The 26,637-nt window shown below is 36.4% G+C and overlaps 2 protein-coding genes and 2 long non-coding RNA genes across 7 annotated transcripts; all 4 read left to right on the top strand.

Annotated features, from left to right (window-relative positions):
- Positions 1-5,189: 5,189 nt before the first annotated feature.
- LOC136067035 (uncharacterized) lies at positions 5,190-7,428 on the top strand. 2 transcript variants are annotated; one of them, XR_010628552.1, is made up of 3 exons: positions 5,190-5,802; positions 5,881-6,964; positions 7,047-7,428. It is a non-coding gene; the product is annotated as an uncharacterized LOC136067035 (long non-coding RNA). The 2 variants fall into 2 exon arrangements; XR_010628551.1 differs by having other exon boundaries at positions 5,190-6,964.
- A 1,805-nt stretch (positions 7,429-9,233) lies between these two features.
- On the top strand, positions 9,234-13,523 carry LOC112038968 (pentatricopeptide repeat-containing protein At2g27800, mitochondrial). 3 transcript variants are annotated; one of them, XM_024071796.2, is made up of 4 exons: positions 9,234-11,158; positions 12,236-12,308; positions 12,796-12,868; positions 13,154-13,523. In XM_024071796.2, the coding sequence occupies exon 1, from the start codon at positions 9,604-9,606 to the stop codon at positions 10,918-10,920; it is 1,317 nt and encodes a 438-aa protein (XP_023927564.2). In that variant the 5' UTR covers positions 9,234-9,603; the 3' UTR covers positions 10,921-11,158; positions 12,236-12,308; positions 12,796-12,868; positions 13,154-13,523. The 3 variants fall into 3 exon arrangements, with proteins under 3 accessions (XP_023927564.2, XP_065628283.1, XP_023927562.2); XM_065772211.1 differs by having other exon boundaries at positions 12,236-12,868; XM_024071794.2 differs by lacking the exons at positions 12,236-12,308; positions 12,796-12,868.
- Positions 13,524-19,335: 5,812 nt separating this feature from the next.
- Positions 19,336-22,133, top strand: LOC112038967 (elongation factor 1-alpha). Its single transcript, XM_024071793.2, has 3 exons — positions 19,336-19,469; positions 20,337-20,799; positions 20,902-22,133. The coding sequence occupies exons 2-3, from the start codon at positions 20,338-20,340 to the stop codon at positions 21,781-21,783; spliced, it is 1,344 nt and encodes a 447-aa protein (XP_023927561.1). The 5' UTR covers positions 19,336-19,469; position 20,337; the 3' UTR covers positions 21,784-22,133.
- Positions 22,134-22,150: 17 nt separating this feature from the next.
- LOC136067013 (uncharacterized) lies at positions 22,151-23,397 on the top strand. The gene is made up of 2 exons (XR_010628546.1): positions 22,151-23,021; positions 23,079-23,397. It is a non-coding gene; the product is annotated as an uncharacterized LOC136067013 (long non-coding RNA).
- Positions 23,398-26,637: the final 3,240 nt, after the last annotated feature.

The following is a 26,637-nucleotide window of genomic DNA, read 5'->3' as shown; positions in this document are numbered from 1 at the left end:
AATTATAAAAAAAATTAATAATTAATAAAATTGATCACATTAATAATTTATAAATAAAATCGATTACATATACAACTTAATGCCCTGTTATTGTTGTCGTTCTCATCCAAAAATAATAATAGTAATAATAATACCGGTTGTCCTTGATGTGACTTGTGAAATTGATTGATCAATCAGGATATCAACTAGTGTTTGATAGGAGTAAAGTAAGGATGTCCAGTAGCATTGAAATGGCTGGTAGAAGGGAGCAGTAAGCTCTGGTAGAAAAATATTGTAAAAGGCCAGTAAGCTCTGGCATCCGGGTGATGCATATGGTTTCTATTTTACAAAGTTACTTTTATCAATCTTATTAATTTATTTTATAATACACTTTTACAAAGTTTCCTTATCTACCATATTAATTTATTTTATAATACATTTTTTTTTAAGAGATTTTTAAGACACCTCACATCTTAATTTTTATTTTTTAACAATTTCATTTAATTTTTATTTTATACTTTATTTACCATTTTTTTATTCCCTTTTTTTTTTTTTCTCTCTCTCTTTCTCATTCTTTTGGTATCATTCTTCTACAAGAACCACCACAAATTTACTGAACCGCCCCAAAAAAAAAAACCCAACAACCACACCATCCCACTACCAGCAACAAAGCAACAACCAGCAACAACAACAAAAACCCAGCAACTCCACCCGCCACTACTGCACTACACACACTTGACACCACCACCACCAGCAACCTACAAATCCACCATCAACACCACCAGTAAACCCACCACAAAAAAAAATAATAATAATAAATAAAAAGCAACCCCCAGTCCCTACCATCGCGAGCAAAACCCAGACCCACGGCGAACAAGCCACGCAGCGGCAAACCCAGACCCACAGCAAGCAAAACGTAGAAACGATCCAGCCAAACTCCAGCCACCACCGAACCACCCGTCCACCTCAGAAACACCAACCCACAATCTCACCAATCCACCGCCGAGCCCACGCCACCACCACTACAATACCCATAACTCACCAGTAACCCACAACCCATGAGACAACGACCCACAAACCGGAAACCGAAACCCACGGCCCATAAAACCCGAAACCCAATGGTCAAACCACCATTGCACCACCTGAGAGAGAGAAGTGAGAAGGAAGACAGAAAGAAGCACGGAACAGAAAGAGAGAGAAAATATATATTAAACAAAGGGAAAAGCAAGTTTCCATCCCGCTGCAGTAAGTTCTATAAAATTATACGAACTTGCTGTAGCAGGTTGTAAAAATAGTTTAGGTTCTTATACCCGGCTGGAGCTTCTTTTTATGGGTTTGGTAGGTAAAATAGCAACTTGGGGGGTTTACACCCCCAATGCTAGTGCTTAGCAAAAATTTTTATTCTTAGTTGGGCACAGTTTAAGCAAAAATCTTTCTTGGATGAGATTTATTTATGTGTCTTCCTTCCATGACAAAGTTGATACGAGAAAGGGGAGTTTATTATTAAGAAAGCCAATAAATTAGCGGAGAGAGAGAGAGAGAGAGAGAGAGAGAGTGCCAAGGTTCATCTTGGAAGTTGGAATGCATATGAGAATGCTCAATCATAAGTGCCTGTGCTTTAGCATCTTCAAATGCATATAAGACAAGGGTCAAGGTCCTAGTTTTCTAGAGAGAGAGAGACTCAAACACATACATTTAGATAAATAAATAAAAATTGAAGACAAGTTGACATACAGGGGCCAAAGCACATGTGGGAGATGTCTAATGATTTCATGACAAAACGCACATGGTAACATATCCATTCATAGAGCAGCACGGTCGCCCATATGTCCAATCTGGGTTGATGAATCACGAAAAAGGACCCCATCCCTGCATCTGATTATTATAACGGGCCATTATTGAGGTAGCTTACAAATTCTTCCAAGAGCTCCACCGCTGTCTTCACTAGTCAACGTGGGTTTGGATCCAAGTTTACGTTTTAAGTTTTTTTAAGTTTTAAGTCTGCGTTTTTCTTCTTTTTTTTTTTCTTTTTTTTTGGTTTTCACGTGTTTTAGGGAGTAACGCGGTTACTATTCATGCTAGGAGTTGTAAAAGTTGACTTTTTAACTGTGAATGGTGCATTAGTATACTGTTTACAGATCCACAAATATCACTTTTCAGTCATTTTTTCATTAAAAATAGATCTCACGGTACTATTTACACATTTAAAAATTATTTTGTTACAGTGTTTTCAATTTTCAGTTTCAACAAAATAAATTCTATCCAAACGAACCCTTAGTCTAGTTCACTGTAACGACTGCCCCCATTCTGACCTCATTTCGATAACACCATAGTCATCACTTGCCACAGCACCATACAGGACAAGCCCATCCTGAGCTTTAATGCCACAAACCCTCCTCTAAAAGTCCTATAAAGAATGAGAAATTTGGGTGCAACTTTGACAAAACAAGTCCACATTAGCAACTCGTTTTCAATATTATCCTTGTTTAGTTTTTCTTTAATGCAAGTTTGTTTTCCGCCCCCAAAATATATATATATATATATATATTTATCCATATTAGCCCACTCCTGCTCGACTCCTATACCGCAGGTATTGTTTTCTCCTAAGCTGAGTGGCAAACTTCACATATTCTATTTGAGACCACTTTTCATTTTAACAAATTAATCTTTTGTTGGTAGGATATGTTTACACTAAAGAATCCTAATCTCAAATCATATGAACTCTTACTAATACCCTAAAGCTTGCAAATTCTTAGAGGTAGCTTGCAAATTCTTCCAAGAGCTCCACCGCGGTCTTCACTAGTTAGTTTGGTTCACTGTGACGACTGCCCCATTCTGACCTCATTTCCATAGCACCATAGTCATCACTCGCCACAGCACCATATAGAACAAGCCCATCCTGAGCTTTAATGCTACAAACCCTCCACTAAAAGTCCCATTAAGAATGAGAAATTTGGGTGCAACTTTGACAAAACAAGTCCACATTAGCAAATCGTTTTCAATTTCGTCCTTGTTTGAGTTTTTGTTTAATGCAAGTTTGTTTTCCGCCCCAAAAAGGAAAATTCCATATTAGCCCACTCCTGCTCGGCTCCCATTACGCAGGTATTGTTTTCTCCTAAGCTGAGTGGCAAACTTCACATTATATTTGAGATCACTTTTCATTTTAACAAATTAATCTTTTGTTGGTAGGATATGTTTACACTGAAGAATCCTAATCTCAAATCATATGAACTCTTACTAATGCCCAAAATGCACAAACCCGAAGTATCAAATATATACCCAAAAGGGTTCTTCAAAAGAATATATCCAAGCTAATTACAAATTCATTCAATATAAGAAATTTTAAAGTAGGAAAGCATCTTATGGCCAACTTACTCTCTGTCAGGGACGCTTTTGTGACAGGGGCAAAAAATGCAAAATTAGCTCAAATCTCCCCTTGGGTCTTCTAGAAATGTTTATTTGTGGAGCATCAAACCCAAAATTCCAAATGTGTAATGAATAAAAGGCTAATAATGCTTTAACAAGAGAAAAATCAAAATGCCATAATTGAAATACAAGAAAATGCAGAAAAAATACACATCCAAATTTCGACCCATAGTCAGTAAGAAGAGAAAATTGAAAGAAATTGTAAGAAAGAGAAGAAATGTTCCTCTGTACCTATATTTCCACCCCTTGATTTTAGAATTGTGAGAATGTTAGCTAGCTGGATGGGTTTTTCCTCTAAAGTTTTAGCTATATGGGTGAAACGTGATTCATTGATTTTTTAGCTGAAGAGAGACTCTTGTATTGAGCTTGGGGTGTTGCTCTCATAGTAAAATGTCTTCCTCTTGTTTTGAGCTGAAGGGAGAGTTTTATAGCAGCCTTTAGGTGTCCTTAAGGACTAGTTTCTAGGCTAAAATATGAGGCTATAGACCTCCAAGGTGCTAAATTGATGTTTGGTTTAAATTTGCTTTAGTTTGGTAAAAGAGTTAGCTTGCTTTATGCATAATTTGAGAAAAATTTGACTAAACCCTCATTGGTTGCCCTTTTCAATTGTTTCATAACATTGAGAGGCTTACCTAAGTGAGAGCTAGTAGTTGGAGTTGGCCAATGAGAGCCAACTATTTTAAAGGGAAATATGGGTTCGAGTAGAAACTTTGGGCCATAGTCAGCTAGAGCATAGAAGCTCTTTTGGGGTAAAAATTTTAGGTACAAGACCTCCTCCATAAGCCTAAAGTGCTACCATTGTCCTTTGCCCACTTAGTAGCACGCATAGGCTGGGCTCATATAAAAGGTTCGAAAGAAACGGACCCATATTCTCCAGACCACACTTTCTCAATTTCCCTATTATGTCACATGGGCTTAGGCCATGGTTAAAAAAATATAATATAATATAATATAGTACATGGATTGAGCCCATAATGAAGTTAAGCTCAATTGAGTCAAGCTTGTAGAAAATATGTCGCAAAAATGGGTATCAACATTAGACCTTGAGCACGAGTGGCGCTTGCGACATGCGTGTAAGTAGTTAATGCTTCCGGTTGCTTGTACATGTTGTGGGTTTGGGAATTATCATACCCAAACGCTCCATTTTTTGTTGAGAAAATATGGGTTGAAGAAGCCCATTTGTAGAAATGTCGTGGATCATGAAGCCCACTTGTAGAAGCACTGTGGTCATGAAGCTCAAGAAATTTGAGTTATAACCAAATGATAGGTTCAATCTGGGATGCTCATTTTCTTCCATGCCCATACGTAGATTCAATTTCTTTGTAGGATGGTTTAAGCGCCTTTAATTTCATGATGCTTTCTCACTTCTTTTTTGGCTTTCTATGGTTGTATTTTAGGAATAACATTCCCAATATAAATCTTAGATGAGTGGACCTAGGCCTTGTGTCTTAAAGTTTTACTCCCTTAATGTGTGAAGAAGTGTACCTTTGAAATATTTCAAAGCTTGAATGTGGCATGGACCAAAATGATTGTCGATTGTTAATCTTTGCATAACTTGGATGCCAGAGGAGGTTATGTTGGCAATGTTTGTGTATAGGCGTGTGGGTTGATTTAGACCAAAGCCCATGAGAAATAATTAAGGCCTTGAGTCTTGGCCCATGTGTTTGATGCCAATATAAGGCGGGTCCCCTAATTAGGCCTTACTTTAGTTTTCCTTTTCAACTTGCTTCTTTTCTTTTACCATTTGCATTAGGTTGTCCTTATTTCACTTAAGCTTTAGCCGATACACCATAATCCATATCACGCCACTTTGCTTTAGACCCATTTCATCACTTTGCTTTACATTTCTCTTTTTCTTTTTGCTTATTGCTATCACTCTTTCAAATGTAAGCTTTATTCACGCCTCTTGCCCATTTCTTTCATTAGATTGCTTTAGTTGCTTTTCTCTTTTATTTCTCAAGACCACTTTCCATTTTGCTTCTTTCAAAACGCCACCTTCAAAATAATATGTCGAAGACCCATAAGAGCAGCGTAGGGATCTTTGCTGGTGACGAGAAATCAGAAATAATCTAAAAATCAGCTTGGCACCATCCATCGTTCTAATAGTTGGGATTTAGGTGAGCCAAAGTGCCTCTGCTATAGAAGAGAGAAACTCGATGGTAAAAAGTAAGGAGCTTTGCCAGAGACAACTAAAGGAGGTTCATGGCAGCCCGCTGTCCATGCCTGTAGGTTTGTTGGTACCAATGATGGGGAAATGGTGTAGACAGTAAAGAGGGAAGAACCTTCATTACTAAGGAGCAATTTTTTTTTGGTAAGAGAATGATGCCAAATACGGTGACTAGGTGTAAATCTGTTCTTTATGTAGGTTTGATAAAGTCGGATGCGACACCCACCTCGGTGAGCTAATTTTGTTTCTGCTAATCTTTTGCATGTACTTGGTGATGTGTTGAATAAATTGTGTTGTTAATTGTGTAGGATGGGTCTTCTTTGGGAAATCATAAACTAACCATGAGGAACCAACTTATGTGGTTGAGCCATTGCTCTCATCGAAGCTAAAGTTCATGTCAGAGTCGATTCTCATTGATTCTAATTGTCGCAAAGCATGAAAATCAGTTTGCAGTGTGGTTATACTTGACTTTGAGTTGGCCATTGTGTTGGAAGTAAATTATCTCCATCATTTGTGTAAATTTGAATGAGCAAATTGGGTCCATATGAGGAGATGATGATGAATGAGACATTGGTGATGCTTCAATTTTTTTAGTTGCTTTAGTGTTGGCCAATTTGGTGAGGTTGTGTTTGCCAAAATTAGTTTCGATAAAGTCATAGCCATGAGCGATACTATTGGCTACCTTGGGATGGCATATTTGAGATGCAATTGAGTGAAGATATCACTTGGTGATGTAGTATAGGAGTGTGACATAGCTGCTGTGTGTGCTGGCAGCCGCCAGTATTGTGTTTTTGTGGCAAATGCGAATAAAAATGCTGAACCACAAATTGTTGTTGCTTCATGTTTGTTGTAATGATGAGGAAAGTGTTGGCGAAACCAAAATTGATAATTCCATAGAGTGTCTACTCTTTGATCATAGTGCTGCCCATTTATAATAGCCCTCGTATTTTGGGTCTTGCTAGGGCAAAAGAGACCATGATGGCATGAGATGACGCCTCGTAAAATTGTCATTGTGTACACTAAAAGCGATGAATGGCACAACTTGTAAGCAAGTGGGAGGTTCTTCTTTGTTGTGCGGTTACAAAATATGTTGTTCAATGAAACATCGTTGTGCCAAGATGCTTTCGATTGTGGTGATGTCGTAGCCACTATTCCTTCTATATAATTGTCAACAGACTGAAGATAGCACATAGACAGCAGCTTCGTTTGTCTGAGGATGAAGCCACAATTTCTTTGACAACATAAAATCTATTGTGGGAAGTCAACACTTGCTGCCACCCCTTCTTGTCATGCCAATAGGAGTTGCTGAGTGTGATACTTCTTCGTTTTACATAGAATAAATGTACTTTGGGAGACTACACCAATTTTGAGCAGGAACTTGTAACTCAATTGGTAATTCATATATCTTCTTCGTTTTCTTTTCTTGATTGAATATAATAGTGTATTAAGCACATTGTACTATGGTTTCTTGTAGGATGACTTTGGCATAGGCAATTGTGGTGCCGTCATTGGGACTTTCATTCACGAGGTCAATCTCATTGCCAATGTATACTTTTCTAAGGTTGAAGTTGCTGCGAATAGCAATATAGAGCTGCAATAGATGTACTATTGGTGCGGACACGAGGTACAAGCCCTCAATTATACGCATGTATGAGAGGAAGCGCAAAAAGAAGACGGCCCAACTTGTGGCCTTATGGATGGAGCCTATTAATTATTGGGTTTGAGATTAAGGAAGCCTAAGCATTTAATAATTAGGGTTTCTTTATGCATTTTATTGTTAGTTATTTAAGCACTTTTTCTGATTATTGTAAGACAGCTTTTGAGAATTATTAAAAATATGCGTGTTTTCTTTTCAATGGTGCCGACTCTAGTTTTGCTTGGTGCTGGCTCTTAGGGTTTATCCTTTTGTTCCATTGTTGTTTAATTTCTCCATTGAAATAGTGTGGTTGTCCTACGTTAGTTTGGTATCAGAGTAGACTTCTGGTCCATACAACACAACCGTAGACAACCACTTGAAAGCAAAACCATCAAAAGAGCAAGCCAGCCAATATGATAGTACCTTTCAAGTTTTTGCCCCATGAGATCTTGAACAAGCCCAAACTAGCCCCTGCAATCCGTATATTCTCCCAAGCCCCGCATGAGTTTTTAACCCCCAAGCCAACAAAGAAGCTAGCAACGCCTCCCAAGCCAGTGACCACCATCTGTGCCTGCCTCTGATCACACAACCCACAACCCACAAACCATAAAAAAATAAATAAATAAAATAAAAAAAATGGAAAAGAAAGAAATTATTGTTACTGTGACAACCCATTGTATGTATTGGGCCTTAAATTGTTCTCCACAGGTCCCTTTGAAGTAAAGAAGAGAGTGTTTGCAAGCTGATGTCCCGAAGATGGTGATGTTTGATAAGGACTATGACAACTTTGACTTTTTCATTCACCTTCTTTCTTTTTCTTTTTTCTTTTTTCTTTTTTTTTATTTTTTTTTATTTTAAATCCGGTTGTTTCGTATTGAGCTTCAAGCTTTGGAAGTTTGAATTGATTGTAATGTGTAATAGAGGCTACCACCTTGGACAGCAACAGGGGTTGCCCCATAGGAGGTGGTCAAAAATACCACAAAGGGCAACAAAATGACCACCAAAGGGAAAAAAGGCCCACAAAAAGGTAGAGAGAAGCTCATACTTGTGCAAAGCTCACAGCGAAACCGAGAAAAGTTCCAATTCACTATATGTATCTTTATATCAATTCTCATTTTGATGATTCAGTCATTAAATTTGAATTCTTTATGGTAACTGAATTTGGTACTAAGGCCAATAGATTAGCGATAGCCGCTACCATTGTATTTCTTCTCTTATACAATAAAATAACGAAAATAATGAGCGAACGAAAGAAAATTAAAAAACAATTTAGTATATATTAGCGACAAAGAAATACCATGTTGGTATTTTGTGAGGGAAAAACAAGGGTATTTTGTGAAGAAAAAACATTGCATCTCTTTGGGTAAAGTCTACGTACGTGTTTAGACTAAGGTAGATTTTTGGTGAAGTTTTAGAGTTCCTTTGTACTTTGAGGAAGTATTGAAAGGTTTTTTTTTTTGGTAAATACATATTGAAAGGTTAGTTGTTTACCATGTATGCTTTTTTTGGTATAGGCGGGGATTGAACCCGTTTACCATGTATGCTAATGTGCTTATTGTTCTTGCATTACTGCAGCTGCGACAATGTAGAGAATTTGGAGTAAAAATATTGCTTGTGACAGCATTGATAATGCTCGAGTCCATTTATTTGAATAAAAAATCTTATATAAAAATAGTTTTTTGTGATTTATTATGTCTAATAGTATTTTTTTTAAATTTAAACAAAAAATATTTTTTAACTTTTTTTATTTAATTAAGCTTTGGCGTGAAACAGAGTTATTTTTTATAAAAATATACAGAAAAACAATTTCATCTCATACCAAATTAAACAAAAGAATCAAATTGATAGTTTTTCAACTCATTTTAAAGATTTTTTTTTTTTTTTTTTAAGAAGAATTTTAAGATTGTTATGGAATATAATAAAATGAAGTAGTTTTCTAAAAAAAGTCAACTCATTTTTCAGAGAAAAAAAAAAAAGAAAACATTATCAGATAGACCCATCAAGAAAATTATCAAACGGACCTCCATTTCAAAATAATTAACGGCAAAACACCAGTCACGTGACTACACGAGCACAATCTAGCACCACCGCCGCCATAACACCAGTCACTGCACCCCCTTCCAAACCATCTCAACGAGCTGAGCAAACCACACAAACCACCACCACCTCCCTTCTCTCTCTCCGTTTAGGTTTCGGCTCAAATTTTATAGTTCCAGTTCTCATTAGTCCTTACATTCCAAGTAACGCCGCCGCCGCCATTGATTAGGTATTTTATTTCTTCCATTCGCACGCAGTTGTTTCCTTTCTCTGACCATCTCTGTAATATTGATTTTCGAAGTGTATTAAATTGAAAGTTTGTGCAATAGCTCATGTACAATTTCCAGTTTTTGATAGTATGTGTTCTAATCGTAGAAATTGCTTGAAATTTATTTTCTCAACCAGAAATTCGACCAATCCGATAAGCCCCACAAACCCATTTCACCGTTTTTTTGCAAACTCAAGAAGCTTCTCTAAGTATGCAATTCCCATTAGTCTCATCACTTTGAAGCATTTGCGCTTTTTGAATCAGACCCAAGTTAGCCCATGTCCCCAACTACCTTCAAAGCAAATTCTGTGCCTTTCATTGTATTCTTTATACTCTACTAGAGCCCCGTCGAGATCTTTTCGAAGGAGAGAGAGTAAGAGGTCAAAATTGAATTCTAAACCCACACTTGATGAAGCCCAATTTCAACGTGCAGTGTCCCAACTTCCGCCGAGATTCACTGCCGAAGAGCTTTGCAATGTCATAACCTTTATAGAGGATCCTATAGTGTGTTTGGAGCTATTCAATTGGGCATCACAACAACATAGATTTAGACATGATGTTTGCACTTATCATGTTACAATAAAGAAGCTTGGTGCAGCAAGAATGTATGAAGAAATGGATGATGTTGTGAACCAAGTGCTTGCTGTTCAATGTGTTGGTTCAGAGGCTCTTTACAATACCATTATCTATTTTTTCACAGAGGCCCGGAGGCTGACTCGAGCTGTCAATATTTTTAATCACATGAGAAATAGCAGAAATTTGGATTGTAGGCCTTCAATTAGAACCTACAATCTTCTTTTCGCAGCGTTTTTGAGTCGAGGAAATAATTCTTATATAAACCACATGTATATGGAGACTATTAGGTGCTTGTTTAGACGGATGGTCAATGATGGGATTCAACCTGATATTTTTACTTTGAACTCTATGATAAAGGGCTATGTACTTTCTCTTCATGTTAATGATGCTCTAAGGATATTTCATCAGATGGATGTGGTGTATAAGTGTTTGCCCAACTCGTTTTCATATGATTATTTGATCCATGGGTTGTGTGCGCAAGGCCGAACAAACAATGCCAAGCAGTTGTGTGATGAGATGAAGCAAAAAGGCTTTATTCCTAGTAATAAATCGTACAACTCGCTTGTGAATGCATTGGCTCTAGGTGGAGAGGTTGACGAGGCAGTGAGGTACCTGTGGGAGATGATTGAAAAGCGGAGCTCAGCTGATTTTATTACTTGCAGGACTGTCTTGGATGAGATCTGCAGACAAGGAAAGGTTGGAGAGGCCATGAGGTTGTTGAAGGAGCTTCAAGAAAAAGACATTGTGGATGGGTATACTTACAGGAAGCTTCTATATGTGCTTGAAGATGACTTTGGAAATTCAACTGATAAAAATCAGTTTGGGTATTGAGTATTGGAGATATTTCATCATTATATAATATTACTTCCTTCAATCAAGAGTTGGCTGGCCGTAATTGCTTTGAGATTATCTTTGAACAAGTCTGCTAGTTTTAGATGCGCATTGTAAGAGGTTGTGTGTGGCTAAGCTGCTGGTGCAGAACTTTGTTAAATCCTCCCTCATGCATAAATGCAAATGGAAAATTGGGAACTAAAAGCCAAAAGCACAATCTTCAGTTTATTTATTTAAGGTTAGATAATTTGTTTTCCACTCCAGTATCTTCAGTGTAAATTTATACTGTCTATTAACTATTGTTGTCATTTGTCAAAGTATCTTCTTCTTCTTCTTCTTCTTCTTCTTTTTTAAATAAGTGACTGTCTCAAAGTTTCTCGTTTAAATTACAAAATTTTCATGGTTGTAGTTGAGTCAACTCAAGCATATGATTCAAATGTTAAGGATGTTGAAGAAAATTTCTTTCAATAATGGTAATGTCTTAGGCTACCCAACGTTATTTTGTGCCAGTACAATATGGTACATACCATATTTGTTTCATCACTATGTTCATTCAAGTTGAAATAATTTCATACTCATAATAATACTAAATTAGTTGCAACTGATCATCCACCTTGACTACTTGAATCAAGATCTAAAAGTGTGATTGTCAAAGTAGGGGAATTAAAAGAAAGCATTTTTTTAAAAATAAAAAATTTATGAATAAGACTATTTTTGTTTTGTCATACAAGTTACGGATCTTGTATCCTGATTCATTGAAGCCAAATACCGTCTTACAGCACATAAAATTTTTAGTTTATGTATAAAAGTTGACATACAGCCAGGCCTGCAAATCTCGTGAGGTTACTTTAGCTCATAATTTCAGCCATGTTAGCTTTTGCACTTACGGCTTTTGGAGTAATTTGGGTGATAGCAAGCAAGGTGATTGATTTGTTGACTATCTAGACTAGAGTGGGGTGTTTGGACACCACCACAATAGGTTTGTGTGGTAAGCTACTATACACTGCATTATGTGGAGTCGTGGACCATATGGAGAGAGAGAAATTGCCAAACTCTTCAGAATGAGGAACAATCAAGATATTAATAATGGTGTTTTGAGTTCTTTGTTTAAATATTTTACTTTGATAGGGAGGGGGTGCCATGTAGTTCCATTGCTGATCTAATAAGTGTCTGTTTGTAATTCTTTAAGGGTGCTAGCATTTGCCCTATCCTTCCTTCTAATAAGTTATTCTCATGCTTATATAAGAAAAAAACTTGTAGACTTTTTTTGAATTCAAGATGAATGATAAATTTCAATCTATACCATATTTTGCAGTATATGCAGGTTTATCTTATGTACAAAAAGCTTGCGGCCATATGTTTTGAGTTTCCAAAGCTTTTTATTACCTGTATCCATGTCAATGCTACTTGATGCATATGCTTCTTTACAAATAGGATCTATTCTATATGAACACATTATCGTATTTTCTAGTTCACATTAACTTGGGCATATATCATAACACTTAGTTCTGTTGGTTTTGATATTTGGTTAATAAAATAAGCATAGGTGCTTCCTATATGGCCATCCTTCAGAAGAGCTAATTATTTTTTCTTAAGGTTTTCCCTTTTCTTTCATCTTTTATTTTTAAATTGCTATTCATCAGGGAGGGATTCATTTTAACTGCTTCTTTCCTTTATAATTTTAGGAAGAGTCAGTCTCTTTGCCCTCTTTAGTTAAGTACATACTGGATTACGCCCTTTGTCAGGGCACCTACTCAATATCTTATAGAAATGAGTTTCCTGTTAATTTGTATATAAAAGATATTGCACTTGGTATTCATGCTGCATTTAGATCTCCTGAGGATTCATGGTACCCTTAACTCTCTTATCTTTCAGAAATTTCTACAGATTTGCTTCTTCTGCTCATTCTTGAATGCTAAGGAAGATGTAATCACACTTGAAATGCTGTGTAAGTTCTGCTTATAGTTAGAGAAACTACCACTAAAAGATTGACAATCATGTTAGAACTTAAAAGACATATGGCTGGTGACATTTTACAGTCAAAAAACTGTGTGCTATTCTGGTGATACAACCCAATTCGTGCTTTGCGGAAGTTAATCACATGGACCTCTTTTCTTTCTCTCTTAATTTGTTTGTCTTTGTTTGGTATATTATTTTTTCATATGAATTGACTCATTTACCATGTGCATCTTTTTGTTACATTCTATTACCCTTATTTCTATGCATCGTGTAGGGTGGGGTGGTCTGCATGGCTGGGTGACCACTGCAAGATGCATTTATGCAGATTGATATACATCCGGGATCATGGGGGCATATGTTAATATTTTTTCACTTGTGGAACTCAGCAGCAAGCAGGGAGCTGATGGATGGCTGCCATGTCTATGGTCCTGTCCACACAATAGATACAACAGCCTACATAAAGAGTGAATGTCACTCCACACATAATTTTGAGCAATGTTTGAGGCACAAACAATTTCACATTACTTTGGTGATAAGTTGTAATGGTGCAACATCATTTCGACAGGTTTACTGCAATCACTTTTATTGGACACTGATCACAAAACGTCATGCTTTAAAAAAAATTTACGAAACTTTTTTGCGTATTTAAGCGGTGAATATCTTGTTTATGGAGCAGCCATGCAGTGTGTTCATTAATGGCTGTCCTGCAAGTTGCCAGCTCTTAACTTTAGAAAGTGTTCTTACAAGGATGTGAATCTTTTATTTTTTATTTTTATTTAAATCAGTACCAAGCTGCCAGAGGTGACCATTTGATCCAAAAGTTTTCCACAATTTTAGGGATACAACTTTTTTCCATTTTTCACAAATTTCTAAGAGGATTAGTTGTGATTGGAGAAACATTACTTTTATATGATCTTACCAATGACACTGCTTTTCTTTTATATTATATACATAACAAGCCATGTTAGCTAGTGAAAAGTTTTAGATGGCCTAATGATGATATGGTGTTTCTATTAGTGATTTGGCACATCTGCACTTATGCTTGTTTGAGAGTATGTTTGGTTGAAGGGATGGAAAAATGAGGATAAAACATATGGGAAGAATAGAAAAATAGGAGGAAGGAACCATGTTCTAAGTTAAGTCTTCCCCTCATTTAGGGTCTGTTTGTGTAGCGGCTGCGGCTGCGTTTTTTGAGATTGCGTTTTTTTGGGCTGGTCCATGGCACTGTTCATGGACCAGCCAAGTGATAAAAACACATGAACAGTCATTTGCAACAATAAAAAATATTTTACTACAATGTTTGCAGTAATGAGTTTTCAATTTTCAGCAAAATAAGTGGTATCCAAACGCATACTTAATAGCATCAACAAGATGTCTTTTTTCTCCCTCCTCACTTATCTCATTTGTTTATGGTTCTTAGCTAGTTTGTTTTTACCTCCTCTTTGTTGTCACACTAACTTGGAATGGCAAAGAGAGCACTAGTAGCCGTCATTGCTTCCTATGTTGACGTCAGTAGCAAACTCAATCCCCAACTTTAACCCAGGTCCTAGAAGGAGCCAATCTAAACCTATCAAGTGATAATAGGACAATAAAAAAGAAGGAGGAAATAGGTAAGTATTTTTTTTTCTCTAACTATCTAGTTAGTTGACCCGGTTTGGAAACTATATTGATTAGTAGCACCTCGAGTCTCAGAAAGTCGAGTTTGACCTGGCCTAGTTCCACGTGGCATCCCACATGGAACTCGAGTTTCTGAGACTCGAGGTCTATGTGGCGTCTACGTGGACCTCGAGTCTCAGAAACTCGATTTCCAAATCAAAAAAATTTGAAAATATTTCAAGTATCCAAGTCTCTCATCTACAAACCAAAATACCCAAAAAAAAAAAAAAAATCAGATCACAGAGAGAGAGAGAATCTAGAAAAAGATGCTGAAATACCATATATGTGTTCATCAGAGGAAAAAAAAAAAAAAAAAAAAAAAAAAAAAAAAAAAAAAAAAGAAACCCAAAAACAAGCTCCAGGCCGGCAAGCCCCAGGCCGGCGCCGCAGTGCGGCCAGGGTCGCGCGCGACCCAGGGCTCGCGCGGCCCGAGTCGCACAGGCCGCGCGAGCCCTGGGTCGCGCACCCGGGCCGCGCGACCGCTGCGACCCGGGCCGCGCGAGCCCTGGGTCGCGCCGACCCTGGCCGCACTGCGGCCCGGTCGCGCCGGCCTGGAGCTTGTTTCTGGGTTTTTTTTTTTTTTTTTTTCTTCTGGCTTTCGGCTTCTTTCTTCTTCTTCCGGGTTTTTTTTTTTCTTCATGCTCTAATTTCTTTGTGGGTGGCTGTGGTTTATATATGGGCTTAGAACTCGAGTCTCAAAAACTCGAGTTCCACGTGGGATGCCACGTGGAACTAGGACAGGTCAAACTATAAAAATCGAGCCTCAAAGACTCAAGGTATGAGCGCACAACTCGACTTTCTGAGACTCGAGGTGCTACTAATCAATATAGTTTCCAAACCAGGTCAACTAACTAGATAGTTAGAGAAAAAAAATACTTACCTATTTCCTCCAAAAAAGAACCTCAACAAGCATTACGAATTAAATAAATTCAAAATAAAAGTCCTAAATTATGAAATTTGTTTAAAGTGGGGAATCATTGATTAAAATTTGTGTTTCACGTAAGCCTATCCATAAATGAATTTGGTAGCCATAGAATAGAAATGGTAAAAAGATAAAGCTCCATTTAGAGAAAGAAATCTTTGTTTATAATGAAAAGTTGAAAACGAATCTTCTATACCATATAATCAAAACTTATTATTTAAGTAAAATTCAAAATTTATCAACATTTCCCATTTTTCGGTGCTAAAATAACCAAAAATGAATAATGAAAATAGACAAAGATTTCAAATTGAAAGGATTTCAAAAGTTTGGTAAATTGATAAAACTATGAATTTGAGACCTAATCTATGAAACAAGGTATAATCTCTCTCTCTCTCTCTCTCGTATTGATCCATATACACTGGTTTGGATGGATTTTTGATTTCATAGTGAATGTGGTGCAATAAGTTTGGATTTCATGGTGGCTGGGTTACAATGGGTGATGGGTGACAATGTTGTTAATAGGGGTGTGCAGAAAACCCAGCAAACCCGACCCAACCTGCCGGGCTTGGTGGGTTGGGTTACAAATTTTTTTTTATAATGGGTTGGGTTGGGTTTGAGTCATAAAATTACAAACCCGTCAAACCTAATCCAACCCACCTATATTTTAATATATGTTTAAAATATATTATATATTTAATAAATTTTTTTTAAAAACCAACTGTAGAGCACTTCCTTGGTTCCTACTATCATATATAATACAAAATCCTATTAGTTCTTTTAATATATATTTCAATATATTATATAATTAATAAAAAAATTTAAAAATTTTAGATATATTTTGTTTATAACTGAGTTAAGAACTCATGTATATTTTGTTTATAAGTGAATTAGGATATTAATTCATTTATATTTTGTTTACAACTAAGTTGAAATATTAGTTTATATATTAATATATATTTTGTTTATCAACTCAGGTGGTAAGTGTGATATATTTTTTTTTGCTCAATTTAATAGTAATAGTAATTAAAAAAAATTGTCTAACCCATGGGTTGGGTTGGACTTATGTGATGGGTTGGGCTGGGTTGAATTTTTTTTGACCCACCATAGTGGGTTGAGTCAAAAAATCCCCTCAACCTGACCCAACCTGACCCATGCACACCCCTAGTTGTTGATGTCTACTTGCAACAAGGATGCTATTTGGGCTTCGTGCGGTAGTGTGTTAATTGTGTGATTTAGGCTTGTGGTTTGTGGTGGTTTGGGAATTGTTAATTGGGTGGTTTGTGTAAGTGGCATGCCAATAAATATTTGCCGAAAATACGAAAATGGTGGAAGAGATAATAGAGAAACAATGCTCCGTTTGTTTTCACATTAATGTTTTCTAAAAAAAATGAGTCATTTTCCAAAAACTATTTTATAGAAACCTATCTCACTTTCCTATGTTCGATAGCATTTTTTAGGAAACTATCTCATTTTTCTATATTTAGCGTAATCCTTATGTAGGTTCTTAGTTTGTAGCCCAGACCCAAAAGATATAGGATATGAGCCCAACAAGCCCAACACAATGAATTTGTAGAGAGTGGGTGAAAGAGCTAGATTGAGTGATCTAAGTAACGTTTCATGCAGATCATAAAGGATGAACAAGTATGAAAACACACGTGAAATTCAGATAGATTGATGCCCGAAGAGACAAATTAATGTTTTAAAGGCTAATACAATTATCAGAGCTACAGTCCTTCTTCTTTCTCCTTTTTTTTTTTTTTTTTTTTTCACTGTAAGAGGTCTCTTCCATTTATACAGTTTTTTTTTTCGACTATCTTGATCGTCCACTTGTCTTCATCTAAACATTTACTTGAGTATACGTCCCATCAGGTAACTTCATCGGTTCTCCATGAGTGGCAGTAGTTGAGATTACACTGTTCAGAGGTCTTCTCCACATTAATGCGACCAGAAAAGTTGCTGCAATGCATTTAATGCGATAGTAACAGCTTTTCCTTTAGATATTTCTCTGTTCTTATCATCTCCATACATGTCTGAAGTTTATCTTTATCATTGGAATTACTAGAAAGGTCAATCGAACCTCCCAGGAACTTGCTTGACTGAGACTTTATATCTGAGGAAAACACACTCTTCGGACTACAAATGCTCTCTTCGGACTATATTCATCGATCATTTCCAGGTATATCTCCCACATGGAATCCTTCTCAATCATTTTCTTCTCTTCAGACATATCGTAATCTTCAAATAGGGCCCTAGGCCCAATACATAATATTGGGCTTTTACCCCCACACCTTAAAAATAAGATATAGTTATTTTCAATAATTTTCATATTGTTTCTTAACTAACTTTATTTGACATGACATAAGATAAATTTGTTTTTTGGAAAATTTTAGTGGAAAACAATCTTTAAAAAATAAGTTATATTTTCAATCAAAATAAACAAAGCGTAAATGTTAAGTTTGATGTAAGTAGGGGTGGTAATGTATTACACAGCACGATACAAATTTTTGCAGGTTAATGTTTAGAGTAAATGAGTTTGTGTTAAAAGGACAAAATTTAATTACAAATTAGTTGTAGCTTTAAACTATAAACTTACTAAATATCTTTTTATTGAAAGTGAATTTTGACAAATCCACCATTGGATTACATTTTTTTTCTTATATCCTCCATGCTTGCAAAATTTTTGGAAAATTAAAGATCAATAGCAATGTTATCAATAAATTGTTTAACTTGTAAGTTTCTATAGTTTAAAATTACGCATAAAATATAAGCTTATAGATTATATAGTAAATAATATCCGATTGACACAAAATTTGACATGTGTATTAAGAGTAGAAAGAATATGCAATTCAACGATTAGATTTTCAAAATATGTGGTATATTTATTTTATTGAGTAAGGTTGTAGTCTAAGGTTACAACTAATTTTGTAGCTAAACTTTATTCGTGTCAAAATGAGTCGACATACTTTAATATGATTAATAAATGAGTCAATTCTATGTTGATCTGCTTAACTTTATGGTTTGTTTGGATTGAGGGAGAGGGAGAGGGAGGGGGAGTAGAGTAGAGTAAATTTAGTACAAAATTAGTTTATTTTTAGCAAACTCCACTTTACTCCTCTCCACTCCCTCTCCTTCCCGCCTCCATCCAAACAGGCCATTAATGACTTGATTAATATAGACAAATGTTATATTTATCTTGCATAAATTTGAATTCTATATATAATTGAGTAATTAAAATAATATTGGTTATATTGATAAATTATTCATTAAAACTATAAAAGTCCTTAACCCTTTTACCCAAAATAATGAAAAAAAAAAAACTCTATTTTCAATTTATTTTTCTTAGATTGTCTATTAAACCGGTTGTTTTGTGCCAACCCGCTTAATATACAGGTTGTGTTAAGGTATTGAAACAATTATTAAATGAGTTGTATTGAGGTTAAGTTTTTTTTTTTTTTTTTTTAAAAGGTTAAATTATGTATTCAACTATCATTACGAAAATGACATGCTAATACTAATTGCAACCCTAAAAGTGTGTGTATATATATAATAGGAAAAAATGATATATATTTTTTTTCCAATTTAGCTTAAAACTATCTTGAGGGGGTATGATTCAAATTTTATCTTGAGATTGGTGTAAATGCTCTCTCATATACATGGTGTAATTTATGTGGGCATTTGCGGTAACTAAAGGCGCAAGGAATATGCTAATGCGATGCCAGCGCTGCGGACTGCTGAGTGTGCGACGACACGATATGCACATTAGGGCACCATTCTCATGCCAACGTGGCAATATCGATACGCAACCGTTAGATCATCCCAAACCCCAATCCAACGGCAGAGAGAGAAACCCTAGCATAACCAAAGCAAAAAACGAGCCTTTAAAAACAAAGATAACCCTCATTTCTCACCCTCTCCACTCTCTGTATCTGTCTCTCTCGCTCTTCACATCGAGCTCTGTCGAAAGTGCGGCGAGAGAGTCTATCTATCTTAGAAGCGAGTTTCATCTCATCAGGTTCAGATCTCTGTAACTCTTGTCTCTCTCTCTTTTTACAGTTCTTCTCAGCTCTGATTCTAATGTTGTTATTATATTTGATGATATCTAGTTTTTCTTTGTTTTGTTTGGATCTGAATGAATATATTATAAGATTCTGTTGGCTTTAGATGTTAAGCTATCTCTGAATATGTTTCTCATCTGATTAACTGTTGTTTTGTCTTCCTAGATTTGCTTTCTGGGTTTTGTTTGGTTTTGTCTCTCTTAGCTTTTTTATTTTTATTTTTAATATTATTTTTCCAAAGTTTATGGGGCTTGTAATTTGTGACAACGTTGTTTACTATGTCTGTCATATATGAATTATTGGGGTTTATTGGTAAGATCTGCTTGGGTTTGATTACGATGAAGACCTTAGGTGTAAGGTCAATGAGTTGTGTAGTATACCATAAAATCATGTTATTATTTTGAGTTTGTTAATGGGATCTTGATCTGGTGGCTGTTGTGTTTTAAGTCCTTCTGACCTACTCAATTATATGATAATGACGTTGTGCATTTGTATTCAATTGTCTTTGAACTTGTTGATTGAAGAAACCTGATGGTAGGTTATGGTTGTGGCATGTTTTGTTAATATCAATATTCACTGGAATGATGTGATTGTTGAATTTCATTGTGCCTGCCAGGGATAATTTTGCTTAATACATATTTTTTGGTCCCATGCGTTACCAACACATCTTTTAACCCTTTGAAAGGGCTATGTCTGATATGCTTTTGAACTGGGACCTATTGAATGATACTATTATTGTAATCAATTACCAGTTTCTGATTGTAATCAGTTTGAATTCATGGTGAATGCTGACTTGTGATGATTATTTATTATTTTCATTGCAGAATGGGTAAAGAGAAGGTTCACATCAACATTGTGGTCATTGGCCATGTCGACTCTGGAAAGTCGACCACCACTGGGCACTTGATCTACAAGCTTGGAGGTATTGACAAGCGTGTTATTGAGAGGTTCGAGAAGGAGGCTGCTGAGATGAACAAGAGGTCGTTCAAGTATGCCTGGGTGTTGGACAAGCTAAAGGCTGAGCGTGAGCGTGGTATTACCATTGATATTGCCTTGTGGAAGTTTGAGACCACCAGATACTACTGCACAGTCATTGATGCTCCTGGACATCGTGACTTTATTAAGAACATGATTACTGGTACCTCACAGGCTGACTGCGCCGTCCTCATTATTGACTCCACCACTGGAGGTTTTGAAGCTGGTATTTCTAAGGATGGTCAGACCCGTGAGCATGCATTGCTTGCATTTACCCTTGGTGTTAAGCAGATGATTTGCTGCTGCAACAAGGTACACTTTCTTCATCATTTGTAGATTTGATGTCATTCTCATTTATTATGCTCTGAGGTTGCATATTTAACTAATGTTAACTTTGCAAACTCTTGCGTCTAGATGGATGCCACAACCCCAAAGTACTCCAAGGCCAGGTACGATGAAATTATTAAGGAAGTCTCATCCTATTTGAAGAAGGTTGGTTACAACCCTGACAAGATCCCCTTTGTCCCCATATCTGGTTTTGAGGGTGACAACATGATTGAGAGGTCTACCAACCTTGACTGGTACAAGGGCCCTACCCTACTCGAGGCTCTTGACCAGATTTCTGAGCCCAAGAGGCCCTCAGACAAGCCCCTCCGTCTTCCACTCCAGGATGTCTACAAGATTGGTGGTATTGGAACTGTCCCAGTTGGAAGAGTTGAGACTGGAATCATCAAGCCTGGTATGGTTGTGACATTTGGCCCTACTGGATTGACAACTGAAGTTAAGTCTGTGGAGATGCACCATGAAGCTCTCCTGGAGGCCCTTCCCGGTGACAATGTTGGCTTCAACGTGAAGAATGTTGCTGTGAAGGATCTCAAGCGTGGTTTTGTTGCTTCTAACTCCAAGGATGATCCCGCCAGGGAGGCTGCTAACTTCACCTCCCAGGTCATCATCATGAACCACCCCGGTCAGATTGGCAATGGCTATGCTCCTGTCCTTGACTGTCACACCTCCCACATTGCTGTTAAGTTTGCTGAGCTTGTGACAAAGATTGACAGGCGATCTGGTAAGGAGATTGAGAAGGAGCCAAAGTTTTTGAAGAACGGAGATGCTGGGATGGTGAAGATGATTCCCACCAAGCCCATGGTTGTTGAGACTTTCTCTGAGTACCCACCTCTTGGTCGTTTTGCTGTGAGGGACATGCGTCAGACCGTGGCTGTTGGTGTCATCAAGAGTGTTGAGAAGAAGGATCCTTCTGGTGCCAAGGTCACCAAGTCCGCTGCAAAGAAAAAGTGAAATGTGCTTTTGAGGTTTATCGTAGTCAGACTAGTTTTGTCTATTTATTGTGCTACTGGTTTTCAATTTTGTTTTGGTCGTTCTTGCAGTTTTGAGGACAGCTTTATTAGTTTCCATCACAGTCCTCTAGCCTTGCTTCTGAGGATGGTGGAGGGGTTGAGCAATCAGATTTCTTCTGGTTGCTTGACAAGCTGTGGTGGAAGCTCTGTTTTACAAATTATGGTTTAAGTTTTATATCTCAATGAGATGAGTCGTGATTTAAGTTTTATATCTCAGTGAGATGAGTCGGGTAGTTGATTATTTGATGAAGAACTTCACTTTAATGTCAAGTACTCTGGTTTTTAAGTTCATTATTTGAACTTCACCCCCACCACCCCCTCTCTCTTAAAGGAGGGTAACTGGAATGGTTCTGCTCTAGATTTTCCGCTACCCACCTCTCTTTACCGATAGACTTTCACTATGCTTAATCGTGAGGGAATAATGGATCTCACTTTGTTTGAGAATTCGTAAGGGAATAAAAATAATAGATTCGATTGTAAGAGGATGGAAATTTGTTAGTCTTAGGAGAAGAAAGGTTTCTCTTGTAACCAATACATGCAGCAGGCCTCACATAGTGAGGTTCCACACACTTACATGTAGCGGTAACATATAATTATTCCTCATTTTGAATTGAAAACGCAAAGGAAAATTTCTATCCATTTTGCGAAAAATCATACCATCAATTACTAATCATTATCCTCACTTAAAAAAAAAAATTATATATATATATATATTATATTTTATCTCACTCCCTTTAATGTGAAAACTCTATCTCCATTCTTGAAGGCTTGTCGCCTCCATGGATGAAACGCCCCTCCCCCTGTCACCCTCTCGGTTGAAATTGCCTCTCCCTCATGGTTACAAGCACCAATCCGCTACAAGTACCGATCCACAGAGGTTCATTCCAAGCGACCTAAAAACTCCAATCTCCTCCACAAGCATCGAGACTCGTTACAGTTGACTTCCAAGCACCAACCTACAACCACAAGTTCCTTTGTTTGTGTGTGTGTGCATCGAGACTCGTTACTGTTGACTTCCAAGCACCAACCTACAACCACAAGTTCCTTTGTGTGTGTGTGTGTGTGGGATTTTTCTATTTTTAGTTGATTTTGTGGTGTTCGTGTTGTGGTGATGGTGGTTGGCAGTGCTAGGTTGCGTTGATCAGTTGTAGAGATTATGGGTTGAAGAGAGAGAGTCAGGTGAAGAGTATGCACGGTTAATGTAGCATTTTTAGATATATACAAAGAGAGAGCCAGGTGAAGAGTATGCACGGTTAATGTAGCATTTTTAGATATATACAAACTCATGCAAGTACTGATGTGGATTTTTATTAAGTAAAATGTGTAAAACTTGTCACTTTTTCTATTTTTCACTGTTTGATGCGGATGCTCTTAGTGTTTAAGGATCAAATTGATCATTTTTAAAAACTTGTGCTTGGTATTATCCTAAACCTCAAGGTAGGTTGTTGTAATTTACTCTTATAATAAAATGAATATTATGTCATTTCTAGTTTTTCTAAGTTCTCTCGCTATTGGGCTAAAAAAATCTCTAGCTATTTCACCAAAATATGCTTATTGTATCCCAGGTGTCCAAATATGCTTCTTTACCAAATATGCATTTTTTTTTCTTTTTTAATTTTCCCATTTGAGCTAAACTGGAAAGTTTCTTATTCTTGAATGGATTTGAGGATCAAACTTTACATACTCCAAAAATCAATTAATGTTTTAACTTGATAATACAAAGCAATCATTATGTAATAGATGTCATGGATCATACTTCTACCTTACCTATTCTCCAAAAATCATTAAAAAAAAATTTACATTAGATTTAAATGTCAGAGTATGGCAAAGTTTTCACTAGGTTTCCACTTTTTTGTGATGCAAGATGCATAACCCAACTCCAAGTTCACTGAAATCTCTTTCGGTTCATGTTAGGTTTTTTCAAGGTGTTTTACTTGACTAATTAGAGCATCTACATCAGTGGATGCATAAATGTGTATAAATGTGCAAAATGGAAAAAAGTCACTAATTTTACACATTTTGAGCAAAAAAACAACTACATTAATGGGTGTAAACTCATGTATAAATGCATGTTTCTACAGTACCCGTGTAAATTTACACGGCACTGTAGCATATGTATTTATTACCTTAATAGTTTTTTCTCTCTCCTCTCTGTACTGATTCTCATCTCCCTCTCTTTCTCATTTCATCAGAGACTCAAGCGCACAGCTCTCTCTTTCTCTCATCTCATCAATCTGGCTTGCTCTAGCTTCCACCGATCGTTGAGGAGCAAATCGAGTCCATCGCCTACAAGATTGAGCAAGTCGAGTCACCGGACGAGTCCGTCGCCTACAACACAGACGGAGTTCTTCGACTAATAAACCTGAGGCTTTGTTTTGAGCGTTGAGGAGCAAAAATTAGGCCACCACATTGATGAAGATGAAGACTTAGACGCCGAGGAGTAGCTCTCTCTTTCTTTCATCTCATCAATCTTTGGAGTTTTTTGGTTTTTTTTTTTACTGGGTTTGTTTGTTTTTTTTTTTTTTTATTGGTTTTCTTTAGGATTTCGCTGTGATCGGAGGACAGAGGCGTCGATCTTGAGAGAGATGGTGGCTGATGATGGTGGCTGTGCGAGTTGTGTTGGGTCTGTGAGAGAGATGAAACTGTTAAAGAAAATGAATATTTTATTTGAATAAATGTGTATAATAGATGAACTAATGTGGGTGTTTTGTAAAAATAAGAGTGTAAAATAGAAAAAGTAGGTTTTAGAGGTGCAAAATGGAAAAAATTTTCCACATTCTGATGTGGATGCTAACTTGAAGTTGATTATTTCTCAAAATTGCCATAAAGTTAAAGAAAGACATGTTCTTTTCTTTTTCACTTTCGGAAGAAGCATAAGAGCTAATCTCACTTGTTGTGAAAGTTTGTCTTGGCCTCTGTAAAACAATATTTCCAATGTAAGTTCGCTCTTTTAATTGATGGTTTACGTTGTTTAATTATTGTAAATTTGTGTTTGATAACTCACAATGTTGTACCTATTAGGATCCTTAAGGCCTGTTTGGTAGTAGATTTTAAGTATTGTTTTTCAAAATGATGTAAAAATTGTGATTTAAAAAGTATTATGAAAACACGTGTTTAAAGTGCTTATAATGAAAAAAATGTGTTTGGTAACTTATTTTTAAAAGTGAAAAAACATAATTGTGTGTTTGGTATGAGTGTGTATTTTTTTTTTTAAAGTGCATATTTATCTGACACTTTATAGTGATTTACTATTATTTTATTTGATGAGAGAGAAATTCCCTCTCATTACCATTGCAATCCTTATTCTTTCTCTTCTTTCTAGTTCTCTTCTAGTCTTCTCTGCTTCATAAGTCTCCTTTTCTCCCTATCTCCCATCTCTTCTACCAAACTCTTTAAAGACCCACAAATAATACAAAAAAATCCCAAAGAAATCCCAGCAATAGGATTGTTCAAATACCCAAACCAATCATCCACTAAGTGCCGGTTTGGATAGGGATTAATTTGGCGTTGCGTTTTGCACTGTAGCGCGTTTCAGCCTTTTTTTTTTCCCAGCTGTTGTTGTTGACCAAGTCTTCCATGAACAGTGCTTCCGTGCACTGTTCACGGGTCCCATAAATTACACTTTTCAGCAACTTTTTCATTAAAAATGGGTCCCACGACACTATTCACACATTTAAAAATTATTTTACTACAGTGTTTTTAGTTCAGCAACTTTCAGTTTCAGCAATAATAAGTTGTATTCAAACGGACCCTAAATCAAATCCACACTCTCTTGCTTATCGGAAAATAAAGAAATCAAATCAAACCCATGCCACAAAATCAAATCTACCCATGAAATTATCAACCAATGCCAAAAAAACCAAGAGAAAAAAAGGGACAAGGGAGATCTTGGCTTTGACATTGTCAACAGTGTCATTGTCATTGTCACAAAGAGAGAAGAGGAGAGAGATGAGGCTAGGACCAACGATGCGGCAAGGAACAAAGATAGAAAGAGAGATATGATGGTGCACTCCTAGAACGATGAGAGAGAGAGAGAGAGAGAGAGAGAGAGAGAGAGAGAGAGAGAGAGAGAGAGAGAGATGGAGTTTTTTGGTTTTTTTTTTTTTTTTTATTTATTTATTTATTTATTTATTGTGTTTGTTTCTTTTTTTCTTTTTATTGGTTTTCTTTGGGATTTCGGTGTGATCGGAGGACAGAGGCGTCGATCTTGAGAGAGATGGTGGCTGATGATGGTGGCTGTGCGAGTTGTGTTGGGTCTGTGAGAGAGATGAAACTGTTAAAGAAAATGAATATTTTATTTGAATAAATGTGTATAATAGATGAACTGATGTGGGTGTTTTGTAAAAATAAGAGTGTAAAATAGAAAAAGTAGGTTTTAGAGGTGCAAAATGGAAAAAATTTTCCACATTCTGATGTGGATGCTAACTTGAAGTTGATTATTTTTCAAAATTGCCATAAAGTTAAAGAAAGACATGTTCTTTTCTTTTTCACTTTCGAAAGAAGCATAAGAGCTAATCTCACTTGTTGTGAAAGTTTGTCTTGGCCTCTGTAAAGCAATATTTCCAATGTAAGTTCGCTCTTTTAATTGATGGTTTACGTTGTTTAATTATTGTAAATTTGTGTTTGATAACTCACAATGTTGTACCTATTAGGATCCTTAAGGCCTGTTTGGTAGTAGATTTTAAGTATTGTTTTTCAAAATAATGTAAAAATTGTGATTTAAAAAGTATTATGAAAACACGTGTTTAAAGTACTTATAATGAAAAAAATGTGTTTGGTAACATATTTTTAAAAG

The sequence above is a fragment of the Quercus suber genome, unplaced genomic scaffold (genome assembly GCF_002906115.3).
Source record: "Quercus suber isolate HL8 unplaced genomic scaffold, Cork oak 2.0 scaffold_55, whole genome shotgun sequence".
NCBI classification, from domain to species: domain Eukaryota; kingdom Viridiplantae; phylum Streptophyta; class Magnoliopsida; order Fagales; family Fagaceae; genus Quercus; species Quercus suber.
This window is presented reverse-complemented; position numbering and strand designations above follow the sequence as displayed.

Coding starts and splice junctions, on each gene's coding strand:
- LOC112038968 (XM_024071794.2), top strand. CDS start 9,604: ATGTGTTCTAATCGTAGAAATTGCTTGAAATTTATTTTCTCAACCAGA.
- LOC112038967 (XM_024071793.2), top strand. CDS start 20,338: ATGGGTAAAGAGAAGGTTCACATCAACATTGTGGTCATTGGCCATGTC. Junction 20,800..20,901: donor TGATTTGCTGCTGCAACAAG/GTACACTTTCTT, acceptor TCTTGCGTCTAG/ATGGATGCCACAACCCCAAA.